At 40.0% G+C, this 22,288-nt stretch overlaps 2 protein-coding genes across 24 annotated transcripts in view; one reads left to right on the forward strand and one right to left on the reverse strand.

The window, feature by feature from the left end:
- Positions 1-22,288, reverse strand: part of LOC6731330 (sodium bicarbonate cotransporter 3) — a 34,785-nt gene that overhangs the window by 766 nt on the left and 11,731 nt on the right. The window contains exons 1-13 of one of the 23 annotated variants that reach the window (XM_039298627.2): positions 20,416-20,567; positions 13,171-13,274; positions 11,615-11,821; positions 9,993-10,463; positions 9,185-9,310; positions 7,939-8,106; positions 6,999-7,293; positions 5,708-6,653; positions 5,137-5,639; positions 4,743-5,055; positions 2,974-3,216; positions 1,471-1,721; positions 10-952 (exon numbers count right to left, since the gene is read on the reverse strand). In XM_039298627.2, coding sequence (XP_039154561.1) covers positions 742-952; positions 1,471-1,721; positions 2,974-3,216; positions 4,743-5,055; positions 5,137-5,639; positions 5,708-6,653; positions 6,999-7,293; positions 7,939-8,106; positions 9,185-9,310; positions 9,993-10,463; positions 11,615-11,821; positions 13,171-13,274; positions 20,416-20,492 — 3,915 coding nt within the window. In that variant the 5' untranslated portion in view covers positions 20,493-20,567 and the 3' untranslated portion in view covers positions 10-741. Of the gene's footprint in view, positions 1-9; positions 953-1,470; positions 1,722-1,931; positions 3,217-4,742; positions 5,056-5,136; positions 5,640-5,707; positions 6,654-6,998; positions 7,294-7,938; positions 8,107-9,184; positions 9,311-9,672; positions 9,811-9,992; positions 10,464-11,614; positions 11,822-13,170; positions 13,275-15,579; positions 15,905-20,415; positions 20,570-22,288 lie in introns of those variants that run through there. The other 22 variants (XM_039298629.2, XM_039298628.1, XM_039298632.2 and 19 more) reach the window with 22 other exon arrangements.
- On the forward strand, positions 3,539-4,527 carry LOC27207118 (Y' element ATP-dependent helicase YJL225C). Its single transcript, XM_039291207.2, has 2 exons — positions 3,539-3,678; positions 3,736-4,527. The coding sequence occupies exons 1-2, from the start codon at positions 3,613-3,615 to the stop codon at positions 4,525-4,527; spliced, it is 858 nt and encodes a 285-aa protein (XP_039147141.1). The 5' UTR covers positions 3,539-3,612.

The raw sequence follows: 22,288 nt of genomic DNA on the forward strand, positions 1-22,288 counted from the left end.
AAAGATACATTTTTGTTTAAGCAGTTTGCTTGTGGCTAGTTAATGGTTTGCCACTTTTATTCAATATTTATAGCTGTCTATATGTTATTATATATATATTTTTTTGGGTGTTTCAGATAGGATGCGAGTGTCTTTGTGTTTAACTTAGTGTGAGCCATAAAATATAGTACAATTGTTTACAGCTTTGTCTTGGCTAGACTAAATGATACACACCTTACATAACCCATCCCCAAGATATACCCATCAAATCACAGTTCGTTGAAAAAAACCCCGTGTAACGCACAATTCGCTTTAGCTAACCAAGTCAAAGTGGGGAAATACGTTAGGAAAGTTGGACAAACATCGGACCACCGATGGTTTACTGTTTGGTGTTTGTTTTGTGGCTTTGGCATCCCGATCTTCGCATCCTGATCTGTAGAATTGACTCGATAAAATTCGTTTCAAAAGTGTATATTTGGAATGCTTTTCACGCCTACGGAATATCGTATTTTGTTTTACCATATATGTAGTTAATACTTGTATATCTTGTACCTGAGCCCCAAATCAAAGATTTACCCCTCTACTGGCACAGCTAAAAATCGTTACCAAAAATCGATCCCTGGGCTAACTACTGCGTTAAATGTTTAGTAAATAGAGATTATGATGATACGGCTGTGGATGACCAACTAGATATACATAGATGTGTCTTTGTGGGTTCTTTGTGCGCTTTTCGCTCTAAAATCCATATGTTTCTCGGGTTCTCTAGACGGGTGTTATGTTGGCCGGACCGATCTGACTGTTGTTTGAGCAGGATCCATCCAGTTTGGCAGCCTCCTTGCAATTGTTGATCTGCTGTTGTTGCTGCTGCTGATTGCCCGCCGGATGTGCCGGACTGTTGGTCGGAGCTTCACTGTACTCATCCGCCTCGTGCATGGGCGAAAGACGTGGCGAGAGGGTGGCGCTCGAGGGGGCACTGCAGAGAGGGGGAGGCACGGGGGGAATGCGAAGACGAGCATGAATGATTTAATAGTCGATATGCTCCAAAGTAAGATTAGCTATAATCTGCCATATTTTTTGCTCATAATAAATAATAAAAAATTAAAACGTTACTTGTTTAAATTATTAGAAAAAATGCTGATACCAGCAGTGAGCTCTTATGACAAATATATGTAATACTTTATCTTATATGATTAAGTTATTTGTTATTAACTAACTTCGTAACTTTTTGAACAGTAACTACTGCACTATTTTTTTCCAGTTTTTAATTGGTATTATTTTAGAAGCTTCTTTACTTTCAAATATTATATATATTATTATTTAACTATAATTTTGTATCCCCGTAAATATCTCTTGCTCTATAAATGCGTGTGGAAAAATAGAGGCAAATTATTTACAAGAAAGCGAGCAAAAGAACTAGCAGCTCATGAGGGGATAAGTGTGGGATCTGATTCGATCTCTGGCTCTGGACAGGACCCCATTGGGAACACTTACTGGTTGCCATTGATCTGGCGGACTTTAAGGGTGACGGGTATGATCAGTTGCTCCGAGATGCCGTTGCCATCCTTGTTGATCTGCTGCCAGACTGTGGTGCGATTGACAGCCTCCTGGGGAATGTTCACTGTGGGTCCATTGCTGCCGGGTTTGTTGCCGGAGAGCGGAATGTGTATGGTGGTGGGACCCGACTTATCGGCATTGTAGTTGGCCCCCGCCCCAGATCCTGGGGGGTGCTGATGGTGATTGTCCTTCAATATAAAATTGGCATATTTGCATAGTTTTGGGAGCAAAAACGTCGCTCGGAAAGTGGAGCAAAGGGTGGATAGGAGAGAAAGTATAGGAAATCTGGCCTAAAGTTGCACAAGTGAAAGGCGAAGTAGAAAGAGATCTCAGAATAAAAGCGTGAGGGTTCTAGGACTAAATCGGTGATGATCTGGTGTCAAAGCCAATTCGGTGGAGTGTGTTCAATTTTGCATATATGCCAAATTTTTGTTGTTTTATTTTCATAGGTTTAGTTTTTTTGTGTGTTGAATTTTGGATTTTTACATCAATTTTTGCTACAATTACGCGTGGGCTCATGTCGCTGGTTAGTTACTGGAACTCTCGACCCGATGACTATAAAATAACATAACAGGTTCCATTTAATACATTTAGGTACTTGTTGTACGGTGTAAACGATTGACTAATTATGACTTAGGCTAGAATTTCATTTACATTTATAAATATCATATTTGTGTAGGTATATATAGTATAAGAGTAGTTTTAGAGTAGGTTCGGATAGATAACACATTTTGCACTACGAGTAACCACATAATTTCTTGTTTTTTTTTTGTTTTGTAATTTTGGCATTTACAGGTGGTTTAAAAGCGATTTTCTTTAGCATAGAATCAAAAAGAAGTTAAATCAAATCGTACATATAAAAACGAAATGCAAAGTAGCTGCATGCCATATTATTAACTTAAAATGGGTAGAGGGGGAAAACATTTACAAAATACTGTTAAAGACATGATAAAAACGTATATAACAGGGAATAATGCATACGTATGGATAGATAACTAGTTCAATAAAATGTATCAAGGCCGACAAAATGCAAATTAATCAAAAAATCTATAAATAATTGAGTTTATCGTTGGTTTTGTGCCGTGGACTGGGCAGCACTGCAAACGCAAATGAAATGGGCAGCACTGGTCCGTGGGATTTTCTTTTGTTTGGGCTGCGGCATTGGTGTTGGTGTGTTTGTGGTTGTGTTTATGGGTGGTGGTGTGCTTGTCTAGGTGTGTGCGTGTGTGCCTGGGAGGTGTTCAGTGCCATCTACTTCTTGAGCAGACTGCTCTGTGCCTCGAACTCCTTCTCATTTGCATTTGAGGTGGTGCAAGTGATGAGTCCAGCGCCAACGGCACCACCAGACCCAACGATTCCATCATCGAGGCCCGGCGGCTTGGTCACCACCCTGCCCCGGCTGCCTTTTCCCCAGGGGAAAATGCGCGCCAATAAGCCCACCTCAGCGTCCAGTTTATGCAGATCATCCGCCGCCGCCCGCTTCGTCATCTCCGGCATTATGTCGTCCAGGATCTTCAGCTCGCGCCGGGTGAACACCAGATCCAGGGCCTTTCTGATGCCGATCATCACCACCAGCATCAGGGGAAACAGAATGGAGGTCTGCGAGAAGGACTTGATCAGCCAGAGAATTATGAGGCAGGCCAGTTGGATCATGGTGAACAGGTGGACACGTTTAATGGGAACCTGTAATATAAGCCATTGTGGAACAGTTATTAAGGGTTATCAATGGTATGCTCCTTAATTACAATAAACCTATGTTAAAAGAATAATTAAGCTTTGTTACTTTGAGCTAGAAAAAGATAGTAGTTTGTGGAAATGGATTAGAATTCCTTTACGTTTATATTTAGAAACATTATATGAGTAAGCTATAATGATAAGGGTGTAACTACACAAGTCTTATACTTATTGATCTGTTTGTAACGCAGAATGCGTTAATCAGTGCATCCGGCGGATGAGTATTTCTCTTTTTATTCGATAAAGCTGTTCTCAGAGCCGTGGATGTTAATGCAAAAAGAACTGAATCGTTTTCCACAGTCTTACTTTAGTTCTGCTGGATGAATCTTCAAATTTGTGGAAGAAATGAAACAATTCCTTATTGTTTTACTCGGTATAGTTTTACAAACTGCCGATGTAGCAAGTGTACACGTGAGTGATTAGAGGGATTTTATATTAGTTCTCCGAAGTCACTTGCTTTTCTTTTAGATTTCTATTTGCAATCAAATTGGATCCCCTAATTTGGAGAGCCAACTGAACGCATTTGGTGACATTCTTAATGAAAAATTGGAAAGCTTTGAACAGCGAGTGAAGCAATTGGAAATTCAGCAAAACACATTTCTTGAAACTTTAAATGCGAGATTGGAAAATCAACCTATACAGAAATCAACTGGTCAAAACGAAGGTGCGCAGTCTTTGGATAAGAGAACGAAGGAATGGAATCTAAGCCCATCATATACTGAGGTGGTGGATCGACTAGAAGCTTATGAAAGTACTACGGATACCAAAACTTTTGTAACCGAAAAGTCTATCGAAGATCCTGTAAATTTTGATCGGAAAACGGCAAACATGTCTCTTTTAAAGTTTATAAATATGTATATGGCGAGAATGAAACAACTTAACCAGGGAAGTAGTACTGAACGTACTACTGAAAGTACTATTGAAAGTACTACTGAAAGTACTACTGAAAGTACTACTGAAAGTACTACTGAAAGTACTACTAAAAGTACTACTAAAAGTACTACTGATAGTACTACTGAAAGTTTTATTGAAAGTACTACTGAAAGTACCTCTACCATCGAATCGGAATCAACAGATGCAACCGAAGAACCACCGCAGTTTGATGGTAGCTCTCCATATGAATTTATGATAGATTACATGTTAAGGGAACTTAAAGACGTGGAGGAAAGTGATCTACCAAATAGCAAATATTCTCTGCAGGAATTCGTTAATAAGGCAATGGAGGATTATAAAAAGTGGATGAAATTAGAAGTTAATTAGAAGATAAGAAACTGGGATATGCGATGGCACCAATGAGGAAATTAAGGTCTTACCCGATACTTTTGATAAATAGCCAACTAGGAATTTATATGCAACAATACAAAAAAAATAATACATACTTAACATAAACTAAATGCCTGATTATGACTTATACAATAAATAAATACATCAAATAAGAATAAATCATGTAATTTTAATCCATTTATTCGACTCACCTGGCGCAGGAACATATAGTCTGGCTGGTACTTCGCCGGCATGAACATAATCAGTATGCGATCGAAGAACTGTAAGCCCTTGAGTGAGGCCACGCCCATATACAGAAAGACACCGAAAAGAACCGGCATGGGAATGTTACCGAGCAGCGGGGTCAACAGCACGGAGACACCGATGGTCAGGAAGATCAAGATGTGGGTCACCCGCTGCTCGCGCACTCCCAGGAACTGTGGCTTCTCACCAGGGGCCGAGCACTCCGACTCCAGTTTCAGCGAGTTCACGTGGTTGATGCTCAGCACGGTGGCGGCCACGAACCTGAGGATTCCAAAAGCAAAAGTATTATAGCAAATAATCTACCTTTGAATAGACGATATGAAACATAGAGGGAAGACTCACCAAGGCAGACCCATCATGCTGCAGATGGCAATCAGAATGGAGAGAATGAACAGATCCAAATGGTAGCCACAGCCCTTCTTCAGTTTGTTCTCCTTGCGGTTCACGATAACGGCCGTGATCTGCTGGTCCATGAAGATCAGGATGGTTCCGAGGAGGGCAGGGAATACGGCGATGATCGCCGACCACCAGGGATTCTTCTCGGCGAACGGAGGGATGAGCCAGCCTCTGGTGCTCAGCGTGGGCTTCAGCTCGTTGGGTACCTCCAGTTTCTGGGTGGGAACTCCCAGCGAATAGTCGAAGAAACTCATGGCGAAAATCGCGATGAGTACGGAGAAATCGCTGATGTACTGGCGGACAATGGAGGGGAAGAATAGGGCGTTCTTGAACTCCTTCAGCACGGTGGAGATGAGGAAGGTGCCGGCGCAGAGGACCACAGACATGAGGAAAACGTTTTCGGTGGGCGGTTTTCCGCAATCTCCACCAACCAAGGTGCCATTGTAGGACTAGAAAATACGAAGATTATTATTCAGTTTTTAAAGCCTACAATTTAGTTTATTTGAAGATTTCTTACCTCACAAGAATCCCAATTGTACTTGGCATAATCGATCACACTGGCATTGCTCCCAATTGGCGGTGTACAGACGCAGTCGTATATGCCCTGATTGACCGGGAAGTTCTTTCCGATGACCATCACGTTCTCAATGGCCTTGTAGATGAAGATGAAAGCGATCAGGGTGGCGAAGTTCTCCTCGGTGAAGCGGGTGATGTAGCAGACGAGGGCACTGGCATCAATCGCGGTCAGGACGATGCAAATGCCGGCGACCCACATGCCGATCCAGAACCGGAAAGTCATATATTCCCAGCCCATCTTCAGACAGAACTCGTAGATAATTGACTCAAAGACCAGGACTGGACCGGTGGACCCGAGAATTGTCAGCGGCTGACCCGAAAAGAAGCCATAGCCCATGCCACAAACGAACCCAGAGACCAAGGACTCCATCGCAGCCATGTGCTTGCCAGTGGCCTCCGCCAGGAGTCCTCCGAACGTGATGATCGGCGACAGGCAGGCGAAGTACAAAAAGATCCACGATGCCACGCACTGCATGGATAGGGCGTCCTTGTAATCGCTTATGTACCAGGGCGCCTTTCTCTTGATGTCGTTGATGAGGCCTCCGAAAAGCCTTCCCGTCCTGGACAGTCCGTTTTCCTCGCGGAGACGCGCCTCCTCCTCCTCCTCGTCCACCTCCTCCTTGGGCAACTCTGGCGGACGCTTCCTGATTTCCTGCGAGGGAATCGCCGCTGGTGGCTCAATTCGTATGGTAGGATCCCATTCTCCTGGCGGCAGTACGGTCACCGCATCGAGGAACTCATCCACTCCGGAGAGCAGATGATCCCGCTTGCGGGCACGGTACGCCACCTCGTGGAAGATCTCGTCGGACATCAGGGTGGCCATCGCGCGGCCAATCTCGTGGAAGTTGCTCTGACTGCCAGGCGGGCCAAGCAGGATGAAGACGAATCTGTGAAAGAAGGTAAGGCATTAATATCTGCTAATTAAACAATTATGAACATTATTTAAAAGTTATCAATTGATTTTATGGCAGTGGCATAAAATGTGTGATAACCGATCAATAAACATCTATATATTTCTATATTTAATGTTTTAATGGCAATCGCAAGATCATAAAAAACTTATTCTGTTTTCGTCAAATTTTCAAATAATAAAATTTTATAACGCCTTATTGGAATTATCAAATTTTAAGAAATGCTGAGTTCACTGCGAGTTTGTTATCATCAATATTAACGATTATTTTTAACTAGTTTAAAAACCACTGAAAGCGATGGACTGTTTGTCTTGAACCTACCTTGTTGGCACTGGCACCTCGGTGAGATCGCCCAGGACGACCGCCTGGCTCAGGCGGATGAAGCAGGACAGGGTGCGCTCCAGGAAGTCCACCTCGCCCACGAGAATGTTGCTGGCCTCGGCGCCCGGCGGGATCTTCCTCATGAAGTGGGTGTTGCCCTTGTGCTGCTGCTCGCTGAGCTCCGTTCCGCTTCCTGGCCTGGCCATCGACTGGTTACTGGGACTCTTGACCATGTCCTCTGTGATCGATGGCAGGTTTTGTGCGGGTCGCGAGTGTTTAGAATTAGATTTTTTCTCTGCATTAGTCGCGGGTTTTTTCGTTCGGTAGACGGGGTGCAGGTGTTTTGTTGGTGTCGGTCGTGTTTACATATTTGCATATACAGTTTTTATTGGGATACGTGCGTTGATAGGTATTACAATAATAATAACAACAACAACAACATGTAGATCAACACGTTACAACGGAACAACATAAAAACATACGAAAAAAGAAGTGCAAGAAAGAGACATTGGATTAAATTCGGATTCGGCTAAGAGTGCTGAAAGAGACTTCAGATTGATTTAGATTCAGATACAGATACAGATGAAGCATGCAAAGTATAATGGGAAATATTTATGTGAGAAAGTATGTCAGGATGTTGGTAAGCGTGCAGATGTGTGTGGATCCTTTTGCTTATATTAGTTTTCTAACAGAACTATATTCCGCTTTTCCAATTCTGCGCAATACGACCTCCATGCAAATTTCGGCACTTTCGCATATCCTTGGCTCAACCAATCGTATTTACAAAACTGCGAACTACCAAACAAATATTCGATGTATGTTTTCCAGAATTATTTAAACAATTAACAGACACGAAAAATCAAACGGCAAACTAGAACAAAAACAATCACTTCTTCTTTGGGCTTGCTTGGTAATGGATTCTTGTAGTGGGGTTCTTTACCGAGCGTTCTGTTGCTGGGTTTTCCACTGGGCACCGTTAGAAAACGCCCCATGGCGCCGGCAGCGGTGCTCAGGCTTGAATTTCCATTGGATCCGGGCGGTCCCGGTTCGCTGGCCGTTAGGGAAATTGGCGTTGTGGCGCCCAAAATGCTGGCAGAGTGCTCTTCAACTGTAAATGCGGGGGTTTTTCACGTTATCATTATAACTCAAACTGGTCAAGTTCAATTAAACTTTACTGGAAGTTATTAATATACCAATTTTTTAGTTTGTTTCCAAAACCCACTTCCAATTCCAAACCCACTTGTAGCCCCCACTTTTGAAAAATGTTTTGACCCACAAAACGCCCGAAACGGTCACGCCCTCACTATTGAACAATTTTTAAATTTTTTCTCGTTTTGTTCCCCAATATCTATCAGAAAATTATGAAACTTAGCTTTCGTATATTCACAAGCTGAGTAACGGGTATCCGATTTGTTTTTATTATTTAACCATAAATAAAGTAACTTCTGAATTGTTTTTCATTTTTCGAATCGTTTTTGTACAGGAATCTTGGAATCTTCAAAAGGAGCAGGAATCGTGTCGATAACTTTTGCACTTCCGCGTTTCCGACCTTATAAAGTATATATATATTTGATCAGGATGAATAGCTGAGTCGATCTGTCCCTTTCCGTCATGAATTTCGCTTTCTCACTTCCACTAGCTGAGTAACGGGTATCTGATAGTCGGGTAACTCGACTATAACATACTCTCTTGTTCTATAGTAAAATGGATCCCAATAGTTAAAAACATTCGATGTCTTTTCATTTCTAGCATTTAAATGTGATTTTTCAAGTAAGTACATTTTTTACCCAGTGTATAAAAGTATTGGTATTTTATCTTATTATAGAAATGGGAAATTTAAAATGAGAAATGAAAACGTATTTCAAAGAATGGGAAACAAATCAATTAAGATTTAGAGATATAACGAAGATTTTGAGAGTAAAATAGAGGTTTTTCATTTTTTGGTTTGACTGTTTGCTTAAATATAAAGATAAATTGCTAAATTGTTTGGGTAGACAGCACAACAAATTGGGTATTTCATCATAGTAAGGGCTAACGAAATTTTGAAGGTTTAAGTTGCATATATAGTGAGTAGAATAGGAGTAGAGAAAATACAAGAGTCTATGGCAAGAGATAATTATCGAAAAACACAGCGTGCTCTTGATAGGTACGGCAAAGTACAGTGAAAATCATTGAAGGGCTATTACTTGGTATTGCTTGTGACTGCGGTCGTCCTTGATTCTGAGCATGATTCTGTGCCTGATGTTGGGGCGACGCCCCAGCATGGAACCAGGTGGTGACCCCGATGGCCCCCAGATGCGTTGAAGTGTCAGCTTATTGGGTAAACGAATAACGCGAGTTTAGTTCATGATTCTTTAGCGGCTTTCGCAATTCAATTGCTAATGGATATGAGTGATTTATGAGTAAATGTGGGTTTTTTTTTTAAGTTACAAGAGTTTGGAGTTTTTTACTATTTCAACCTGATTATTCAACCTTATTCTTTATCGGTTCTACGAGCTTCTAAGTTTTAAAGTAACCGTAGTTTAAAGTTTACTTAGCTCCTAAATTTGATTGCTTCTGGGTGCTTTTTGTTAGGTGCAAGGCAACTAAAAATTATTTCAACTTGGCTTCTCAGCTGTACAGCGATTGCATAAGGTAGAGTGGTGACGGGATTTCGCTAGTTCTAGGGCTATACCTGTGGGAACAGCGAGATAACAACCACGCTGATCCTTACTCGACACATAGAGGGGTGTCTGGTCCGGTCTGGTTCCGGTCAGATCCAGGCCAGCTGCTGAGCCATGCAGTGAGTGCAGTGGAGTGCTCTTGCCCAGGTCTGAGTTGTTAGTATTGGTTCGTATCGGATCGGATGAGAGTTTTAGACACACTTCACAAAATGATCCTAAATGAGTTCTGAACTGAGTGATGGCGTTGAGCTCGCAGATGGATCATAGATTCACACCAAACGAACGAGATGAGCTTAGAGTTACCTGGCGATCGTGAACACCCCATACTCACTTTTTGATGACGAGTGATTGCGCATATCGGCCAGGGATCGAATGATTGGCAGTCGCGTCTTTTTGGCATACTCGTGCTGATGCCGATGGCGTCGCAGGAGCGCGTCCTTGACCTTATCCTTGACACCGGGCGGCAACGTTCCCGCACTGACCATGTGATCGCACACCAGATCGGCCATCACCTCCAGATTTTGGGCCTCCATGTCCAGCATCACGCTGCCATTGACCAGCAGGCGACGCAGCTCGAACAGGGAGTGCAGGGAGAGCGTGGCCACGTGGGGCTTCGACCATCGATTGCCGCCCTCCTCCACATCCTCCTCGAATTTGATCCATCGCGCTGTCTCCTTCCACTCGATCTCGTCGCCCTCCTTCACCAGCATCCCCATTTCCGAAAACAGGGGATGCGATACATGTGTGCCATCGTCCACATCCTCGCCGAGTATGAATTGCACTCGCTGTGCCGGCGGAGTCACTATAAGTTCAAGGATACTTTATGAGAAAAGGAGCTCTATACATGGGTAAAAAATAATACAAGCTATGTAAATATATATAACGAAAGCATAAAAATATGAACTAAACTAAACTACAAAATAAAATAAACATTTACAACATTTAATTTGTGTGCAGCCTTTTCTTCCTGTGCAAACCTTCATGAGCTTAATAAACATTTATGACTTGGGAGCAACATCATCATGCCACTGCCACCCCGTTCATAACAATGATTGCACCGCATCCTTGGGCTTCCGGCGAATGCGTGCCAAACTTAATTGGCGAAAATAATTTGGCCCTGATCTGTGCTGGGAATTGGTCCCTGACCGTTGTCCACCATATGTCCTGTTTAGACCCATTTGAGTTTGTTGCTGTTTATGTTGGGTTTGCGTGATATTGTTTTGAGTGTTACTAAGGATGTTTACGGTAAGTTTCGCTATGAATTTAACTGCCTACAAAACACTAAAGAAGGAATTTGTTACGATCTAAATTGGGTTATATGACGTATAAAACATAAATTTTTTAAATAAATAATTGATGAAGATGGATTATAGTCTGTGTAAACGTAAGAACATGTAGTTACAATAAAACAAATGTTGGGATAGGTTTATGCAAGGATATATGAATAGCAGTTACTCAAGTATTAAGCAGAATAATGGTGGAAGTAGGCGCATTAATATATAACTTTTAAACTAAATCCCATTAATGAAAGCATTGTGATTGCTTGTGTGCTGTTGTGTCTGATTAGTTTGCAGAAAATAAACGCAATTTAAGTCCAAGTTCATGAAGCTTTCCCTTCTTTCAGTCGGCTGAAGGTAATTCGATTATCCTAATTCAATGCCACCCATTAGTCCGCAACCCCCCATTACAATCAAAACTTCTTGTTGGCGGCAAGCTGAAAGCCAATCATCTGTCGTTTTGATTAGCCGTCTGACGAGCGAAATGTCTCAGAAGATGACTGTTATTTCAGAAATTCTCCTCGCACTTTGGGTTCCTGTAATTTGCCTCAATTCTCGACCTCGCCAAAACTGATTGGCCACATTTACTGGCATTCCACTCTGCGCAGCCACCACATTGCAATTATATCTGCACAGGGAAACCCGAGGCTGCAATAAAGCGAGACACCTGACGCACCTGGTCGCTCCACTTCCTGTTGCTTCTCGCTGACGTTGTCCTTGCCCGCACCACCGCCCACACTTCCGGATCCGCCGATGGAGCCGCCTCCACCTCCGCCACCGCCACCCCCTCCGGGTCCACTGTGGTGGTGCTTGCGGCGGCGCTGCGAGTGGCGTCGTCCTCCTGGCACATGGACGCCCACATAAACGGTGTGGGCCCGATGTCCTGCAGGAAAAATGCGGGTAAAAATTCAGCTGGATTCGGATGGGGAGGGGGAGTGAGAGGGTCCGCAGTGTTTGTCCAAATTGAGTGCGACGTTGTTTACTAATTGCAATTGAGTTACATAATTCTATTCGCTTAAAGTGCTTTATATTCGTTTCCATTTGTGTTATTACTTGCCACATTGGATGTGTTTCTGAAATTCACATCAGCTTTCTTTCTTCTCGTTTTCAATTAAATTCTAAATAAATTTATTTTCTGAAGGACGCTACAATATAATTTCTGCCAGACAAACAATGGATGTAACTGTTTTAGTTTGGTTTTGAAACCTCTGAACGTTCAGAAACACACTCAATGGCATTTTATTAAAACGTATTTGGGCCCGACATCATTTTCAATCTAACAATCAGCAGCTCAGAGTTCAGCTTAAATTTAGTTTAGAATCTAGTGATAAGATTCGTCCATAACTTTTGTCTGCCATCAGACAATCACGTATACGCAACGTTGAATCATCTACGAACCCAAATCCAATTTAATCTTAGATGCCGTACCGTCTTAATCAAATTCCCGGCTCTGTTCGTTGTTTTCTGAGTGACTACAAATAAATTTATGTTAATTACTATTTCCCTGAATTTTGATGTCCGCTTTAAAGCAAGACCCTGGCTATATTTTCAAAGCCTTTGTTGAACTTGCGCTCTGTCAGTTGACTAATTGTGATATCATCTGCCAAGTACTTGCATCTGTAGTTTTTCATAAATTTAAATTAATTATACAGAGCACATCTTCTAATTTGTTTCCACTTTCGCCGAGTCACGCGATTAGGTCTCATAAGCATTGAAATTGTGGGCGTTGCAATTAGGGAAGGAAAAGTTGTTTGGTAAATGCACTTTTATTATACAGTATATAATAAATTATTCGTAGATGTTGTTTTGCCATTAAAATGTACACTAATTAAGCGTAAAGATGTTATTTTCAGTGATGCAAGCACATAGAAGACCACAACCGGAAGATATGTAAGATGAGACTTAAATTAAATTTTTAAACGCACAGACTAATTTGTATGACCCCCATATACAGTTTAGATTTCTAGTTAAAACTAGTTTTTCACATCTTTAATTTCTATGAAGAATTTATAGTCCATATTGGCATTAATTTTGGTTACGCGCCTAAAGTTGTCAACCTGCAATTAACACGACTCAAATTTCTTGTTTGTCTATCGACTTGTCACTTGGCTGGTTTTACAAGTCAGCTTTAATTTTGGTACATTCGTGGACTTAACTTTATATTCAGGTTTTTCTTATCAGTTTTCGGTAAGCATTAAAAATTGGGGCTTTAAGAAGTGGAGCTCGACTCACCCTCGAAATCATTCTCTGTAAATTGTTGCGTAAAATCCTCGCCGCCAGTGCGCGGATCCTTCGGCGCCTCGTCATCGCCGCTGGAGGAGTTCATGGTCCAAGGTCTGAAAAGAAGAGCGGAATTTAATATATATTTATATATTTTTTCGAGATAATTAAGCACTGGAAAAGGGCGATGAACAAACATTTATAATGCCTGTGTGCTCTTATAAAACTGTTTGAGTAAGCCCTTATTCCAGCTACGCATCGGTTTCTTATCGCTAATTTAAACCTTCATTACGACTACCTCAGCTAAATTAACCTCAGTTTCAGTGGCAGGCCTAGAAAATATTAACTCGTGCCTGAGTTGCAATTTAAAATGCGTTGTCAATCGCCTAATTGAAATGCGCGTTTGCTAGAGAATCAGATACACCCACACAAGCCGCTCAACCAACGTAGAAAAATTGACATAAATTAAGGGAAATCGAGAGTGCTGCAAATGGTGAAAAGAGTATACTCTATTATCTTTTAAATTATAGAGTAGATTTTAAAAAGGGTATACTGCCTAGTATTCCAGGTGGGCAGAATTTGACACAAATAATGATTAATAAATGTTTTAAACATGGCTATCAAGAAGTTAAGAACGTGCATCATTATTTGGCTTATAATATAGTTTGAACGGCTTTAACTTAAGAAAATAGTGACGAAATGTCAATCATTTCAATTTGAATGTCAATAATAAATATACCGATTGCCACAGTTGCCGTGACACTCATGGAAAAATTGCCATCTACAGCTCGAGAATTTTTAACTGCAATTCCCAGTTGGTGAATTGCTCGTCTGCTGATGGGTTTTAATTTCATGCAAATTTTGAATTTTAATGGACTTTAAACAGTGAGTTGTTTTCACTTTTAATATGTTTTCCGTTCTCCGCTCTATTCGCTTTCATAAATAAAAAAGCTTTTATTTTAAAACTGTCGTATAAATATTTCGAGTATTAACAGCATTTAGCCAATGTTTATTGCAAATAAATTCATTATTAGTTATTGTTATTGACTGTTTGCATTTGTATTTAGTTTGCTTCTTAGCGAACATATCTTTTAATAAGAAAATGTATATGGTATTGTCAATTCACATGCTTTTTTCAACCTCTAAGGTTGAGCTAAAGTATAAATATATTAATATACGTGAATTCCAAACCTTTTTGCAAAAGATGATAAATTATAAGATTTATAGACCTTTAGAGTTTTATTTTAATGCTTGAAAATTACAGGGACATACCTAACAATTTCCAAGAGCAGCCATCAATTAAAAACCTAATATATGTATGGGAACAAACTATTTATAAAATATACGGGACAGAATGAATACAATACAGTTTTAATATGTATCACAGGCAAAGACATTTCTTTTGTTGTTTGCACGAGCCGGGTAATTTTAGTTATTTCCAAGATCCGACAATATTGTGGTGGAAAATTTGCATTGCATAAAGGTTTATTCCTATATAGCCTATCATCTTGAGTCGTTGTCGCCGCTCGTTTTCTTATCAGCCAGTGAAATGTATAATCTATATGGTACTTGAATATATAGACAACACGAAAGTGACAGCCAAGAGGACGGACATCCCAGCCTGTCTGCCAATTGCCGGTCTAAACTGGGTCTGGCCAGGGTTTACTGAATATGGTATATACCCATATACCCACTCGATTTCATGCATTTCGATGGGCTTATCAGCACCTAAGTCACAACAACAAACAATAATTTGGGGCCCGATATTAACTTAATAGCCGATGTTGTATTCTGTGTCAACAACACCACGAATTGCCAGACAATTTGCACTTGACTTTGTTTAATTAGGCGCTCGTTCGGCGTTAAATCAAATAAAAGGGGTGGACTGCAGGCGAAACCCAAAATTCTCGTAGACATAAAGGCTTATCTAGTTGATATAGCAGGTAAGGTTGTTTATTTCATTAATATAATTTATTGGCGAAGTACTGTGGAACTGCGAAAATAATTTATAGCTGCAGAACTTTCAAAGGCCGTTTGTTTAACTATGATTGGATGATGAGTAACACATTTGCTTAAATCTTTTAAAAGCTGTTTTTAAGAAAAAGATCACAAAGGCAGAGGTGCGAGATTAAACTAAAATCGTTTTCCTTTTTTTATTTTAATTCTATTATTTTCAGAATGCACTTCTCTTAAGAGTTAGAGTCTTTAATCGGTCGACCTTACTCTCTTTTTTTTTGGTGCCCTTGGGCGGAGAAGATAAACCCACAAGAATAACAACTTGTAGAGCGCTCAATCGAAAGCCGAGTGATAAGCCTTGCTGAAAAGTGCGTATCAAACTTTGGACTTTTGGTTTCCTTCACTCTGTTTTTTCCTGCGACACTTTCCAGCAATCAACGTTGATGAATCACACCGTCTACTTACAATTCTATGTACTCATTCTTTTCGGCCATCACCTTATCGCCACACAAAATAGCGATCGAAGAACTGGAGTTATTTTTTTTTTTCCTGTTTGCACGAAAATTTCACACACGCACCTCGCGATTATCAGCCGAAAAAAATAGCGTACTGATAGCGTACAAATAGTGGGACACAATAAAAAGCGAACGTGCGCTGTTCCGTTTTATTATTGGATTTTAATCGTTCGGATTTTCGGATCGGTAGAATTTGTGCTTTTCGAATTCGTTTGAAAACGCGATCCGACGACTCGACTGCGAGTCCCGGCGATTGCAGACTAACTAACTTTGCCGATCTTTAAACTGAAGCACTCGCTTAACCCTCTGCTGCCGATTATGCCGATTCTGCCGGCGTCGCAGTCGGGGAATTAAACGGAGAGAGATAGCGATAGAGAGACACTTGTGTAGCGGCACAAAATGTGTTTTTAAACGCCAATTTTGCCTACTTAACTTTATCGATAGTTTCGCCTTTAAATGGGCTTCCTTATCGCCCGAGCTCTGTTATCAAAGGGGCTGGCGAAAAACTGTTTACTTTGTGGAAAGTGCATTTTAATGGTCCGTTACAAGATCGGGCAATATGGCATATATATTGGCAAATCCGGTTAGAACCGCTGGTCGCCCAAGTCGAATATAGTATAGTATATATAGTACTTTTTTTTGGCACTAACTAATATCAACAAGTGTTCACGGTTTGATTTTTTTTTTTTTTTAGATACTCAGTTTCTGTTTTGTCATCTAATGAATATCCAAACACATTTTTCGTCTCCGCCTGTGTGAATGATATATGTATGTATTTTTATTATGTGTATAATTTTATCTGTTTTGTTGTGGCTTTTCTCGATGACAAAAACAAACAACAGCGAAATACCTTATATCGGTTGGAGCCCTTGAAAAAAACGAATGTGGGCCACTACTGGATGCCAACAAACCCAAATATTTTTTGTGAAGAGCAAATAGTAGGAAGTAATTCCACTTGAAATATATTTGATAAGCAGTCGGACCACTTATTTATATGCCTTGATTTTCTGTTAATACTTTAGGTATTGTATTTTCTGAATGTAGGTGTGAACAGTCTATATGTATGTGTTTTTACTGTACTGCTTATATTTTATAATCCCCACCTAATATAGAATTTATTTCATTTTATTTCTAGCTAACAATAAAATGGAACCAATAAATATTTTGAATGAATATTTTTGTTGTTAAACGTAATATTAAAAGAGAGAAAAAAAATTTAAATTCCCTTTGTTAAATCTGTTTGTTTGGCGTTGGAAGACGAGACACACCTCCACAACTTGATTCTCCGTAATTCCGAATATGGTATTCAAATTTATTCGGTGACCGAGCAAAGTAAACTGTTTTGGACAAAGCTCGAAATCAAAACAAATCTCGAAAAATACCAAGAAAAATAGCCAACCGATGATATTAAGACGTCTTGCGTGGCAGCAAAACTAGAAATAATTTTAATTCATTTTGCAGTGACTTGTTGTGGATGCGGCTTTCGTTGACTGGTTTGTTGGTAGTGAGTGGATTGTGGTAACAACTGCGATGCAAGGCGAATCGTACCGGTTAGAACCGGTAAAAGGCAAACGGTTCAGGTTTCACTGACAGCCAGAGTAGAATGAGATGGGGCGATATTGGATTGGAGGAGAGATGTTTTTGATAAAGGGGGTTTTTTAATATTTGTATCTTGCCTCCATTTGATTTTATCTTTTATGAATCACCCATCTTAGCCTGTCAAAATAAGTGTCGCAATGACGAAAACATCCCGAATAATTAATTTATTTTTTGTTTGCTCGAGTGTTAAGATTTGAATGCGAATTCCGCCGAATTCAGTTGGCTGAAACTGAGTCTGGTCGATTCGATTCGGATTTCATTGTTAATAAATCTATTTTCCCGCCTTAGCCATAATTAATAACAATTAGCGCGATAATTCAACCTAACTCTGAATGAATCCAGAATCAAAGGTGTGCTAATCAAGTTTACGTCGGTTGACAAGGCCAAAAATAACAGAAGTCCGATGAGATCAGCTTAAATTCAGATCAGACATCACGATTGCGTTGATCTCTTTTACTTTGACGTCAATTTTGGGTACACGCTTTCATCTTATCTCATTGATTATGATGCACTTGAAAACAGTGAATTAATCATCGTCAACGGAACGTCATGGGCAAGATGTGGTCCTATTTTTCAGGGTTCCGTCTTATCGCAAACCACTCGAGACCACCCTGACAACGAAATGGTTTAATAAACGTAACTCTTGTTGATAAACTTCGATTCCCATCGACAACGAAAGCCAGCCCTCACGTCACTTCAACCACTTGAAAACCCACTCTGTGCCAATTTTAATTGGCAACACACCTTATCGCCAGTCAATATTCTTGTCATATATAGACATATATGGCCGAGTCTTATTTACTTGATGGTTTTATGATTAGACGAATTTTTGTTGACACCTTTCCGGCAAGATTTTTATGGTCCGTCAATACGCTGTTATATATCGCTCTCTTGAAAACAATTTGAATTTAACACGTTTAGTTTGTTAAACTTCTGCAGCTGTATGTTTGCTTTGTTCATTAGAGAAGTTTATGGCAGCAAAACAAATTTATTTTTTTTTTGACTTTGGTATGATTTCCTTGGCTCTGTGGCAGTAAAGTTATATATCCCTTTTATTCGGCTGGAATCTTAATGGTTATCTTTCTCTTGTTCCTATTTTTTACCATGACCTTCATCAGCTCATACTTCAACCCCCAAAAACCGTCAACAAATCAAGGTCAACAGAGTTATAAATTCCTTCTGGCTGAAATATTGTTCAGTTCCCACTTGGCTTAGGCCATGGGTACCATTCCTATCTTTGTGGGTGTCATAGACGCTTTTAGTGTGGTATCTTATTTTACTACCCCCCCCCAATTAGAACAAAGAATAGGGTTCTCAGATGGCCATGCCTCGTGTGAAAATGCTTTGGCCATAGTTTGCCATTCGTCTGATGTCATTCTTGCCCATTTGATTCCGCCTTTATTGTATTCTATGGACAAGTTGGATGTGTTGAAAAAGATGACTGCAAAGTGAGATATTGCAGTCAAACAAACATTGGATAAATACACAGGAGGAAAAAGTGGAGTGTAATATGGTAAAAGAAGGATGTCTTATAGAAACGATGCTTATATTTGGTCACTTGAACTTGAATCTTAAAGAATAACTATAATATATTCAGAACCATTCCAATTCGAAATCTAAAAAAGTTTTTCTCGCAGTGCGCAAAATGGTTTTCACAAACAAATACGAGCAGTGATATTTGCCAAAGAAATTTGCAATTAGTTGGGAAAATGTTAAATGCTGGATAAAGGCGCAAAGCAAAAGGGGCGGGGCACAGGTGCGATTTGGGACCAGAGGCAACATGGCGTGTGCCATTTTGAGAAACATCCGCTGCATGCGGAAGTGACACACATAACAGGGGTAGAGGTTGGGTTAAAAAAGGGTTCGGAGGGTGCGGAAAATTAAGGCTTGGGGGTAAATGGGACCAATGTCCCCCAATGAAGCGAGAAAGAGGCAAGCAAAACAGAGAATCCTGAGCGGGAAATGGAAAAGCCAAAGAGTCAGCCGAAGAGTCGCAACTCCGGGAGTTCGAATTCTCTTCTAAACTCTTACCGCCCTCTTTCTCCGCTTCTCTTTGTTGTTTGTTGTATGTATATTGTTTGCTTATCGAACGCCTGCCTCGCTTATCACAACTGACAAAGAAAACACGCACAGGCACCACACAATGGGGGAGCATCTTCCGCATATATGGCCTCCTACTTTTTTTTTCAACGCAACACCCCTTCAATTTGCTATTCAACCCCGCTCCTTGCACTTGACATGTTGTTGACCCAGTCTCTAGAAAAAGACAGACAGACAACACAAGTCATCATCAACAAACCGCAACAAACAGAATAGAAAGTATCTATATCAGCCAGATACCAAAGTTCTACAGCCTTTGCTCTGTGATTTCGTGCTCAGTTCTACGATAATAAACAGAAAACAAACCGAAAAACTGGAATCAGCGGATTAATTTATTTTTCAATTAGTGGAGCCATTAATTGTATAATTAACGGACAATATTTAAGCAATTTATAAGCTAAATACATTGCTCCTCGTTTGAAGCAATTAATGATACAAATCATTTTGACTCAGAATATTCCTCCTTCGGCACCCACATTCAAACTAACCGACTCTTTCAGCGACTTAAGCACTACGACTATATAGCGATTGCATATTTAGATAGCGGATTCTATCTATAGATCTGAGATGTGCGTGTATGGAAATTGTCTACAGAATTGAAATTGCCTATGGGCATAACCAACCTCTATTGTCACTTAATTGGGGGCAGTAATACCGTCTTTAAGTTGATTTTCCTAGCTATTACAATCTGAACAGATCGTTAATGTGGCTAGTGATTTCATTTGTGATATCTCCATTTTGCAGTTTTAATGTTTATAGCACAATATAAATAACAGATATAAAATTCTTTACGATATAGATGCGTTGCTATTGAGTTGTAATGTTTTGCCCTTTCATATCGTGATTGTTTAAAGGTTATTCAGAATATTAAAACATTGTGTTTGTAATTTGTGACAAGTACAGTAAAACTCTTTCATTATTATCATATGAAGTGAAGCCAGGATTCACTGCAACATGGCAACCATTAACAAAGGTCTTTGTTCCTTTGTGGGCTCGAATTCATACGCCCTGTTGTCCGCCATTCCTTTGAATATTTACTCAATTGAATTCTGATTCCGCCGAATCAAAGGACATGCCTCCCATTTACCTGCTGCTATCAGTGGCTATCACTCTGGGCAATCGGCCATGTCCGTGGATGTGTTTCAGCTGCGCCTGCTGTGGCATCCTGAATCCTTGATTTCAGTTGTGATCTCCCCCCTGGAAAGTACGCCCGAAAATCCTGTCAAATTGCTTTGTTTTCGTTTGTTTCGGGCGGTTGGGTGTGGTAAACAAAGACGAATTTAGACGGCACAGCGGGAAAGGGTTAATGTAAAATCCCAAATAAGAAGACTTTACTCGTTGAGTTTTTGTAAGAAACTGCCTTTATTTGGAAATATCTTCGGTTTAAATAGGTGACATGAGAATCGCATCTTAAAGTAAATGGCCTACGCAGAGGCCTAAGTAAATAGTCCCCGCCTTATCGAGGTCCCACGCTCGGGCACATCTGCCTATCTTGAGCGGCGAGGACCTTATCTGTGGTCTCCCACTAAGGGACTATTTTAGGAGGCGGGGAACGATCTCAAGTGACTGACTCAGGTAGTGTGCACTTAAATTACATGTTTTTGAGCAATGCACCCATGTCGCCTTAGATAACAAAATCCTAAATATAATTTATCGCTCTCGATTCATTTACATAAGATATGAACGGAGCCCAAAATTGTAAGTCTTTAAATATATTCGTGTTCATGTGTGAACATTCTGCCAAAGGGCCAGCAAAGCTGAGATGTACATTAGTATATTAGTTGCATTTATAACAGTAGTGGACTGTATTTATTTGATATATGTTCATTTATTTTGCAACTAAGATTTCAATGGGCCTAGTTTTTCTGGCTTTTAATTTTATTGGATTACAATTATGGTTTATATTATTTTTAATTCAACAATTTGTACTCAATTAACTTATTTTAAACATTTTGCTTTTTCTATGTAGAAGTACATTTTCTATTAAACAACGATATAGTGGACTGTATATTTTTATTTGTTATATTATTTTATTGTTTATTTACTATTGATATTTATAGTACTGGCAACGGACCTGCAAAGGTTATTGCTTGCATTCTTTGTTGCACAGCACATTTCCGTATGAAATATATTATTAATACTATCATTAGTATTAAAGCAATAATTAATCCAGCATGTCCGGAAATATGATGGAAATGTAAATCTTTCAATTTTTGATGGTTCTCTTTCATAAATTTAATTTCATTATTCAATCGTTCAAATTCCTCAGTATGATTTAATATTGATAGTTTCAGCGGATCCCAAATAATCTTCGGCACTTCACTAACTTCTCCTATATAAGGTGTTGATAATAATTCTTCACTTTCGGACTGAATGTTATGGTGGGCAACTAGAATTTTATCGTCGGTTCTTGCCGTACAATATGGCGCAATGCTTAAAACTCCTTGCTGAGGCAAATCAAACAATTCAATTTGAGAGCCAGTACATTGCAGACGGACTTTTGAATTCGCAGGAACCTTAAACAACCAACTACTTTTCTTTTCTAACTCTACCCAGTAACTTTTAGAGTCGACTACTGTTTTATAGATGCAGTTCGCCGCTTTATCTGGCTTTAGAGGCTGAATCTCACATGCATTATCATTCGCTGAATTCCAGGGCCAACTTCCTTTGCATATTCTCTTATTTAATTGCCATTTCTGACATTGATTTAATGTGGCTTCCGTCATTATGTGATAGGAATCTATCTCAAAATTATAAATTAAATATTCGGACGTTGTATGCACCATTATTATCCGATCTTCATTTCGAATTGGCACCGGAATAAGCCTGAACAATTTGGATGGATGCCTGCTAAACAGAGGCACTTTTGCACTAATGATCAATTTATCGTCGATGAATAAACCCCTGGCTGTTAACAGTGTATACACCTCCTTAAGTTCCGTACCTGACCGTTTTCCTGG

This window comes from Drosophila simulans, chromosome 2L (assembly GCF_016746395.2).
Source record: "Drosophila simulans strain w501 chromosome 2L, Prin_Dsim_3.1, whole genome shotgun sequence".
NCBI classification, from domain to species: Eukaryota; Metazoa; Arthropoda; class Insecta; order Diptera; family Drosophilidae; genus Drosophila; species Drosophila simulans.